Source organism: Eleutherodactylus coqui, chromosome 3 (genome assembly GCF_035609145.1).
Source record: "Eleutherodactylus coqui strain aEleCoq1 chromosome 3, aEleCoq1.hap1, whole genome shotgun sequence".
In the NCBI taxonomy this organism is placed as follows: domain Eukaryota; kingdom Metazoa; phylum Chordata; class Amphibia; order Anura; family Eleutherodactylidae; genus Eleutherodactylus; species Eleutherodactylus coqui.
In genome coordinates this window covers 70400240-70411018 of record NC_089839.1, presented here as the reverse complement: position 1 = coordinate 70411018, position 10779 = coordinate 70400240, and the positions used below count along the sequence as shown (strand labels likewise).

General features: G+C 37.1%; 1 protein-coding gene across 4 annotated transcripts in view; it reads right to left on the bottom strand.

Moving 5' to 3' along the window:
- Nucleotides 1–798: 798 nt before the first annotated feature.
- The window catches only part of BCL11A (BCL11 transcription factor A), a 141239-nt gene continuing 131258 nt past the window's right edge, over nt 799–10779 (bottom strand). The window contains exons 3-4 of one of the 4 annotated variants that reach the window (XM_066595739.1): nt 7015–8909; nt 799–2285 (exon numbers count right to left, since the gene is read on the bottom strand). In XM_066595739.1, the coding sequence (XP_066451836.1) occupies nt 2169–2285; nt 7015–8909 (2012 nt within the window). In that variant the 3' untranslated portion in view covers nt 799–2168. Of the gene's footprint in view, nt 2286–2986; nt 8910–10779 lie in introns of those variants that run through there. The other 3 variants (XM_066595740.1, XM_066595738.1, XM_066595737.1) reach the window with 3 other exon arrangements.

The window sequence follows — 10779 nt, the reverse complement described above, 5'->3', positions numbered from 1 at the left end:
CAGAAATGTAAGTCGAAATAAATAGGGATAGACCGGTTGAACACTGTACAACTCGATGGGTCACGAACCTCTATCCACTGTCATCCAAAGATCGGTGGTTGTTCGCGTAGTTGCTTACTTGCAGAGTTGTCTTCCTAATTAACTTTTTCGATTTACATACTCTTATTTTTCTTTTACAACCTTTGCAATTTATTGTTATTTTAATAGCACATGAGTCTTGACAATAAGTTCCTTATGGCCTTTTCTACAAAAGCAAGTGTTACAGCATTCAGGGGTTAAACCAGAATATGTTTAAACCGGCTGTCATACACAGAGAAAAAGTGAAAGATGAGGTCACAGGTTACTCTTTGAGGCTCAACAGACATCTGTATCTGAAACGGGAACTAATTTTTTTTCTTCTAAGAATTGTAGCCTAGTGGGTAATTAACCCCCTCACCATCGCTTTCCAGACACTAAAATACATTCATGCAGTCACAAGGCTAAATATATGCAAGGGCAGAAAGATAGGTTATGTGGCTGCTTACATTAGTGTATTGATTAGATCCAATTCCCAAAGTGGCAATGTACTCTTGAACTTGGAGGTGTCGTTATTCTTGTTGCGGTCTGCAGATCATCTCCTGTATTTATCTTGTATACTGTATTTCAATAAATGTAGTATACAATTTAAAGGTAACCATTTCCAACTTCAGGATTCATCCTGTATAATGGGTTTCATTTAACATGTGATTTCTTAAAGAAGTGAAAAAAAAAATGGGGAAAAAAAAATCGATAATGAGAAAAAAAAAACAGGTCTAAGTCTTTACAGTTTATTGTGTCAATTTAATTTCTTTTTGTGTTTCGGCCTTTTTAAAGGCAAATGTATAATGTCTATTAACAATGATTCCTGGAATATACTTTCAGTATATAACAACAGTTTACATCACATTAAATTCACCCAAAATGGGTAACAATTAACATAAGAACTGGCAGATTTCTTTTTACCCTACAATATGTTATTCTGTACAAACTGCATTAAAAGGACCCCCATCCTGTTTATAACGCAAGCAATATTTAGAATTTCAGGCACTGATACTAGATCTCCTTTTATTCCGGATTTATTGCGACTTGTAGGAACATATAAATGGAGTCAAACCAATAGAAGAAGAAAAAAATTCTTTGTTGTACCAATGGGCTTGAGTATTTTCGCCCCAGATCTCTTTAAGTGATACTATTGTTTCAAGAGCTTATACAAGATTCTAATGTGACACTGGTTTTCTTTTCTTGTAGTTGGCCTCAAAAATCTAACAATAAACAGTTAATGATTACCACATTGTATTTTTTTTTTCCGTTTGACATTTTTTTTTTTTTTTCAACATAGAAATATATTTATAAAATTTTCTCTGGACACTAGGTCATGCTTGCATGAAATTTTACAGCAGCTTAAGAACACATTATGGGTGCCATATAAATCTGGTGCAGATTTCTAACAAACTTGAAAAGGCCTCAATGGTTCATGGTTTTTATAACACCATTAATTTATCACACAGTTAGAAAATGTCACACTTTGTAATACCATTTTTTTTCCTTTAGAGCTCAGAGTACAACATGTCATTTGTAAATTATGTTCTTGTTGACTAGTTTTTAAAGCCCCGGTTATCGAGGCGGTACTGTAAATTATCTCTTAAATAAGGGTATCATGAAGTCCTAAAAAGACCAAGACAGCAAAATGTACTGCCTCAGCCTGGGATTTTTTTTCCATTTCAGTCCAGCAAACAGTAAGTTGAAATGATAAGAGTTACTTGTATGGTGTTAATTCTTTTATTCTCAAAATGGGCATCTGTTTTTCCAAAAACTTAAAGGAAAAGTGAAAAAAATTGATGTTGTTGATATGATTTTTTTTATATATATATCTTCACAAAACTTTTTTTTATGTTGTTACATCTTTAATTCTGTGCTGGCTTTTGTGGCTAATTTCTTTTAAAAAGAGTCAAAGTCATGTCAATAGAGGGAAGTAATGTACTCTAAGAGCATTCCTGCTAGGTGCAATGACCAATAATACTCAACTACAAGTGTAATACATAGAGGTCAGGTTGAAGGATTTTTTTTTTTCATTTACAATAGGTTGGCCTGTTCATATCAGCACGATCATCTTCTCCTTTATCTTCTTGTCTTCCAAAACTAGGTGTTATTTATTTCTGGCCAAATTGGTATGCATATTTGTTTACACTTTTGCATATCTTTTCAGACTTCTTGCCATATAAATTTGATTGTTCTGTCCTTAGATTTAAAGATGCTGTATTTTCCCCCTAGAAAAAAGGGATACAAATCACACTCTTAGTAAATAAAAAAAAAGTACTACCGAAAAAACATGGGGAACAAGAAGATTACAAACCATTATGCATAGCATGAAAACAATACTGTGGGGTTTTTTTGCCTTTTTGCTAATTGTGTGGCAAATTATTATTTTTTTGCCGTTTTTTGACAAAATTTCTTAAAAAAATAAAAATACAGTACATAGAATATACAAATAGAAGTCATATGGATGGTAATGCATGCATGGTTTGTAAAATGGAAAACAAATATGGGGACTGAAAGAAGAACAAAAAAAACTGACTTTGCAGGCAACTTTTAATCAATAGTTTGTACAGATATAAAAAAAAAATAGTGAAGCTGGTGAAACGTGGGTTGATGTTGTGGTTTTCTTCCAAGAAAATTTTTAACTAGTGTGAAAAATTGAATATATATATATTTTTTTTTTAACCAATTTTTTTTTTCTTTTGTGTCCTAAAACATTGGATTCTAACTTAAAAAAGGAAGAAAGGTTCTAAGAGACTGAAAAAGTCTAATGTAGAATATATACCTTTTCTTCATAAGGTTAACTATAATTAATTGGAAACGGTGATGCAAAGTGTAACTAATTCAATAATTTAGCTTGTTTTCCATGGTATTTCCTACCAAGGTATTTTTTAATAATCGTGTCAAATAAGGTCACAAGAGTCTGTTGCTGTGTATTTTATTACTTTTTTATTTTTCAATAAAAGGGACAAAATGGGTATATGAACAGGATAATGCAGACAACTGCCAAAAAAAACACAGACAGTGGTTTCTCCAATAGAAATTAACAGACCAGAAACAAATACAATAAAAGCCAGGTTTGCATGACCTTTGGTCATTGAAATAAAATTAAAAAAAAATAATAAGAAAAATATTTTTTTTAAAAAAAGATCAAAATAGGTGCCTCTGTTTTAAACATAAGCACACGACCAATAATAAATAGTGACTCCCATAGTAAAAGATAAAATTTCAAGTTACGACAAACAGCTTTCATTACAGGAATAGAAAAGGCCAATAACAAAATATTCTACATTGCCATTTACAAAAAAAAAAGAAAAACTATTGACTTGAGTGATCCTCCACTTTAATATGCTTTGCATATGATTTTTTTTTTTATTCCCTCCGATCTAAATATAAAGCACCATTATTTAGTTTTTGGCAATGAAAAGAAATAAAATGTGTTTCTTTTACTGCATATGAAGTTTTGATGCTGGAATGTAGGTGGAAAAAGGGACAGAAAGCACGCTACAGAACAAACCAATGCCATCAGCTTGCAGTACTGTGTACAGTATGGCAGCCAGAGAAAAGAACAAAACAAAAAGATATGTATAGCCCTCTGTAAGACGGCTCATTTTTATGACATTCTAATCGGTATTCCCAAGTCGCCATCATATGGCTTCTGTACTGTACAATGTCACACTTCATTTTTTTTTTTTCTATTTTCTCGTTTTAAAACATACAAATAATTTGCACTATATTATCCTGCCGAAATAAAAAAAAAATATATTTATATATATATATGTATATATATATATATATACTGTGGCAGCCTGTGTTTTATTCCACTACTGTGAAAAAAAAAAGGTACATGGATACCTTTCCAAAAAAGAACAAGTAACTGTTAAAAATACAAGCTTCAATATAAATACTATAGTTCCTACACTAGATGCACATTTAAAGTCAAATACCATTCTAAAAAGTACAGAAAAAGAGACAATAGATTTGTTTTAGCATAGGAATTGACATGAGTGTGCATTTCCCTAGATTTAAGTACTATATAATATGGAACCTTTTCCCGATGCACATTTATAAACAACCTGAAAAAACCAGGATATATCCAAGGCATAGAAGTTCCTCTACCATTTTTTTTATTTGCAATGAATATTACGTCTTGAACAAGACAACGAAGCCCTAAAATACAATCCCCTCAACAAAATGTATACCTTTTTGTAAAATAAAAAAAAATGTAAAAAAAAAAAAAGTTTTTTTAAAACAGTTTTTTTTGTACACCAAAAATACCCCTGTACTGTAAAGGCCAAAGCGATCATTATTTTGTAAAGTACATGTGGTCTGTTTCCTTTCACAGCATTGTCTACATGGTTTCAGCATATCTGTAAGTCAAGTACATAACTGGCAGAGTATATATATACATGCATACTTGTATGTATATATATCTATATATTTTCATTCTTTTATATTTACCTAGGTGTATATGTCTGTAGGTGCATGTAGTCGCACGTACATACATCTTTTCTATATACTTATATATATATAAATTTTTTTTTTGCAACATTTCCCTTCTATGTAAGCCTGTAAACAGGGAAAATTGTACAGTGCATTTTATTGTATCTGAGCATTTTTTATACTCCACCACAGTACCTCTGATTAAAAGGAAAAAGGTACACACATTTCTGGAAGAGTCAAGTGCTATTTGAAGACCAACCGGGGCTGATAGTAGCTTAATAATTGAGACAATGAATTTGTATATTTGCAATAACAATAGACAGTGCAAAGAAAAAAAAATCAGCAATAGAGATATATTGTTGGGTAGAATTTTTGCTTTTACGCATGTTCCTAAATTTTTAAGGGGTATTTTTTTGAGACAAGTTTCAAAAGTTCATAGTTAATCATCATTGTATTTAGCTTATATGTCCACTTTTTTTAGGTACCACATTGACTGTGTCTACTGTGCCACTGGATAACATATCATTGTTACCTGGGTACAGAATTGGACCACATTGTTACCGATTGTCAATCAGACAACCACATATGTTGCTAATAATTTGATTTGGGATTTCTTTAGAAAGTTTTTTTCATATGCTTACAAAAAAAGTTTCTAGATTCTAAAACAATTAACGTTTTGGTCATAGAATTCTAGTTCAGCTTTAAAGAGGTTGTCCAGTTGTAAACTATTGATGGTCGAAAGCTCAAGATAGGTCATCATTAATAGTAGATCAGTAGGGGTTTGCTGCCAGTGACCCTCAACAATCAATTGTTCAATGGACCACTGGTTTTGTGCATTGAGACGATTTCTGCAAGAAGCAGGCAGCTCTGTTCCGACTGCAGTGGCAAGGCTTGGTATTACTGGCACAGTTCTCATTGAAGTGAATAGGTGAATGGGAACTTGCCTATAAGACCAAATCTGGAAATTGCAGTAAAAACAGAGCTGTCTGCTTCCTGCCGAAATCAGCTCAGTGCATGGGTGTAGAGGTCGGGAGAACAGCTGATCAGTGGGAATTCGGGGTTGCAGTTCCCCTCCCAACTACTATTGGTGGCCTATCCCACCAAAAGAACTGTGATAGCCGATCCTCAACATAGGCATCAAAGTGTTATAGGAGGGGGTCCCCAATATCAAACCTGTACAACAACATATTGATGAACTATCCAAAAAATAGGGATAAGCAGAATCAAAAGCTGAAGACGGTTGTACCTGGTACTGCAGCTCAGCCTGATGAACTGGAATTTGGCAAAGCTGGGGTACCAGGCTCAACCATTGTACCTGGCTAAACAGTTACAGAGATACGGCACTCACTTGAGTCCCGCTATCCCTTCATACCGCTGATCACGAGAGTTCCGGACGTCAAGCTTCTTCGATCAAACACGTTGATGACCTATCCTAATAGGCCCTTAAATGTTTAGTTTTTTTTCCTGGAAAACCCCTGAACCCAAAGGTAAAACTGGAACTAAGAATCATATTCCTTCAATTCAAGGGCAACTAGCTTACACTTCAATAAATAAATATCATGGCAAAATGATGATTAACTAGGACATACTGGGTCGTATTTTAGGTAGCCTCAGTTATAAGAAATACAATATATTATAATACATTAGATCAATGGAGACCTACATATATCCAAGTTGAATTAAGCTACATGTTCATTTCAACATAGAAAGAACCATTGACATGGTTTCAAATAGACTGAAGGCACTCAGATATGCTTTATTTAAACCAAATGAAAGTACAAATTATTATTTAAAGGCCTTTTTTTCTATGTATTTTTTGTTGTTGGTTTGCTTCTTTTGTCATAATATTTGCTTCTTTAATACACTAAAAAGTAACCCCTGGCATGAGGAGATGAGGTTCCACCAGCATTTGCAGCACTATAATACCTGTCCCTGGAAGTCTGGTGAAGAGATGCTCCCTCTGCACATCAGAACACAAAACTGTACATGATATGTATTGCAGAATGTATGCAGCATGGTCACTTGTCAGCACAGAACTGGAAACAGTAATGTTTGTTTTGCAACTAATTCAGGGACAAATGAAAATAGCTATAACATACCATATACATGCTGTCTATTATATAAAAAAAATAAACTTAGAAAAACAACATACACAACATGTAAATTATTGCACAAGAGAAAGGCTCAAAGTTTGCGTAAAATGCAATAGTATTGCCCCAATAAAGAACATGCATTCAAACGGTGAAAACAAAAAAATTAAAAAAAATTGTAAAAAAAAAAAAAAAAAAATCAGGAGTGCTAGTGATAAGCACGGTCTTGTATCTTTAGCTTTCATTATTTTTTATCACAAGGGACTAGAAAAAAATCTACATGGGGTTTATCGATATACCTCTATTCAGTTTTTATATCATTATTCAAGACTCGATCACTGTGCCATTTTTTCATGTGTTTCTCCAGGGTACTGTACACGCTAAAAGGCATCTGACAAATTTCACATTTGTAAACGTCCTTTCCCACCTGACCATGTGTTTTCATGTGCCGGGTAAGTTTGCTACTCTGCGCGCAGGCGTAGTTGCAAAGCTCACACTTATATGGCCTTTCACCAGTGTGGCTCCTCCTGTGAACAGTAAGGTTACTACAGTTCTTGAAGATTTTTCCACAGTACTCACAAGTGTCGCTGCGCTTGCCCTCTTTTGAACTGGGCCTTCCAGGCCCTGGGCCACTAATATGGGGAGTGCTTCCTCCACTTCCTGTGCCACTACGGCCTGAAATCCCTCCATCCATCTCCCCTGGAGGAGTAGAGAAACGTAAACTACCATTTTCAGATGAGTGCTCTGAAGAGGAGGCAAATGGCGATTGTCTAGAGTCTCCAAAAGTAAGGAATGGATCTTTTAGCTGCCTAGATGCGGCATAGCCAGCAAGCCACTGGGAGTAAACATTTTCTGTGTTAGGCATAGCGGCAGCAGGGAGGTCAAATTCCTTCTCAAGTTTGATGCGTTTAGAAAAAGGACTCATGGAACTTGGGCTACCAAGAAGCAATTTTTTTGACAAGCCTCCTGAAGCAGATTCACCAGGTGAACACCCCCTCCCGTTAACAGTACCACCATCTATGCGGTCTGATTCTCCTGCCACTGAGTCTTCATCACAAGTGTCTCTTTGCGCTTCTGGTTCAGATAAATGCCCTCTTTTATGTTTATCAACCAACGCCTGATGAAAGGCATCACTAAAGTGATGCATTGCACCAAGACCCACGCTTTGCATGACATCAGGCATAGATCGGCTTTCCTCACCAGATCTCGAGTTATTTTCGTGGTGACGAGCAGCTTCAAGATTTAGGGCAAAACTATAATCCGGTCTACTGTCTGTTTCTGTCAAATCCTCCTCCTCCTCCTCCTCTTCCTCCTCCTCTTCCTCCTCCTCCTCTTCTTCCTCTTCTTCCTCATCACCATTCTCTGGGATCATGTTTGGATCATTTTCACTTTTGAACTTGGCCACTACAGACTTGAGGGCATTGCTTGCACTGCCAACTAAATCACTGGTTCCTGGCTCTGGAGAACTGGCTGTGGAAAGACCATCATCTGATTTAACTGTCATTGGGGAGGATTTATGCATGTGTGTTTTCATGTGGCGTTTTAGTTTGCTGGCCTGCGTGCATGCATGGTCGCACAGGTTGCATTTATAAGGTTTTTCTCCAGTGTGGCTTCTACGGTGTACTACTAGATTGCTTTGAAATTTAAAAGTTTTCCCACAAAACTCACAAGATTTTGATTTCATAGGAGGTTGGGAAGGAGGAGGTACAGATTGAAGAGGAGGGAGGGGTGGAGTTGCCAAAAATGGTGGTTTGCTGCTGGACTGGAATGGCTGCAGTAACCTTTGCATAGGGCTTGGCCGATTGGGTGACAAAGGGGGACTGGAACTGGAAGTGTTACCAGCTAGCTCTCTAAGTCTCCTTGAAAAATCCATTGCTGGTGGCTCCATAGCCAGGGGGTTAAGTCGTAGTACCCTGTCAAAGGCACTCGGGTGATGTGTTGCGAGAGCCATTTCTTCTGCACCCAGACGTTCTATACGATGTGGATCCAAATGATGTCTTGGTGGGGGGCTAAATAATGGGGGAGTTGGTGGGAATCGACCCTCAGATAGACCAGAAGCCTCTCTTGATACTGATCCGGGGATTCTCAATAGGTTAAAGGGATTATTGTCAGCAATATGAATTCCATGGAGTGGTGGCTGTGAAGGACATTCTGCACCCAGTCCTGATGGAATGCCTACCCGGGGTGTAAGAGGACTGCCATGTTCACTTTCCAGATAGATTCTGAAGCCGTGAGTGTTCTGTGCATGTTGCAGAAGAAACCATGCACTGGAGAATGGCTGTTTACATGTTGTACATGTATAGCTGCTGGGCTCATCCTTGCCTGAAAAACAGCACAATAGTAACATCAATTATTGATCAAACATTCAAAATGCATAAAAACATAATGCTTTAAGTAAAATCAATCAACTGATCAATTACAATGACAATTATTTTCAGTTTTACTTAAATAAATTTTTGGTAAGTTGCCAGAAGTACTTTATGTACATCCTGTTAAAGTTACATTTTTGCATGAATTTTAAAATGATGTGACATTGGGAAGCGACACTTTTGGCTAATGAAAGAGTTTGGTTGCTTGCCAGGAAATTTACTGTCAAAAAACGATTGCCTGTAGGTCCATAAATAGTGTCATCTTAGTGAGCGGGAAATTAACCTATACATTCTCAGCATAAAAAACGTAGTTCGAAAACAAAGGTTCGAAAACAGCACAGTGGCTCAGTGGTTAACATTGTTGCCTTGTCTCCCTGGGGTTCCCGAGTCAGGCTAAAGACAAAACGCACATGAAGTTTGTATGTTCTCCATGTGTTTACATGAGTTTCCGGGTACTTTGGTTTCCTCTAACACTCCAAAAACATACTGATAGGTTACGCTAGCTTACCATGAATTTAGCCATGGTGTCTAGAGGTTTTTTTTACGTGACTTGATTATGGGGCATGAACGTTTCCCCCCTATCATTTGTTTGGATGACAATTGGGCAGTGCAAAACTGCCAATGATCATTTGACAAATTAGTGAATATTCGTTTGTCAGCTGATCTGTGAGTTTCAGCCAATATAAAAATGTTCGCTAATCATCTCATGTGAACTTGGAGATGTACAGCCAGCATTTAGAGACGAACGATCATAACTACAATTGTTCATCCCCATAAGCCAATTCTTGGCTTTTGTAAAAGGAAATTAAATCAGTGCCAATTGACATACGTGTCAATCAGCACTCGTTACATCAAGCTAAGGGTGCTTTTACATAGGCTGATAGTTGCCTGAGTAATCGCTCAAAAGAGTGTGGGCCCATATGAACACATGACCCAACAGGCAAGTAATCAAGAATCGCCTAAAAATCAAACAATTGTGGGCTTGTTTAAACAAGTGTCGTTCGTCTATGAACAACTGCCTATATACTTTGAATTGAATAGGGTGAGCAGAAGAGGTCTCCAATGAGGTCTGCCTCCATTTAGTGAGTGATCATCACTAGAGATGAGTGAGTATACTCGCTAAGGCACATTACTCGAGCGAGTAGTGCCTTAGCCAAGTATCTCCCCGCTCATCTCTAAAGATTTGGGGGCCGGCGTGGGTGACAGGTGAGTTGCGGCGGGGGGAGAGAGGGAGAGATCTCCCCTCCGTTCCTCCCCGCTCTCCCCCGCCGCTCGCTGCCCCCCGCCGGCCCCCGAATCTTTAGAGACAAACGGGGAGATCCTCGGCTAAGGCACTACTCGCTCGAGTAATGTGCCTTAGCGAGTATACTCGCTCATCTCTAATCATCACTCCGGCATGAAAACACAGCAGCAATAATCAGTGGGACAGTCGTCCCGTGTAAAAGTACCCTATAAATTTGGTTAATGTAAAAGAACCCTTAGATCGAGAAATTAGATTGTGAGTCTCACTGGGTACCAGGACTGATGTGAATGGTGACAATCTCATTACAACGTGGTGGGATATGTTGGCGCTATACAAGTAGTGAGAAATAAATAGGGAGGTTCTACATTCAAATTTCAATTAATCTTATATGGCAAATCTAACTTTTCATGAGTGTTTGTGTAAAGATTGATATTTGATGAGTCAATAAGAAGTCAGTAACGCAAACTCAAAAGTCTGCTGTGGCCTTTTGAAATGGTGTTAGTGGTTATGAAGAAAACACAATAAGAAAATTTGCACTGGGTTCCAAGCAATTGCTGTAAAGAATAATTTAGGAATCAAT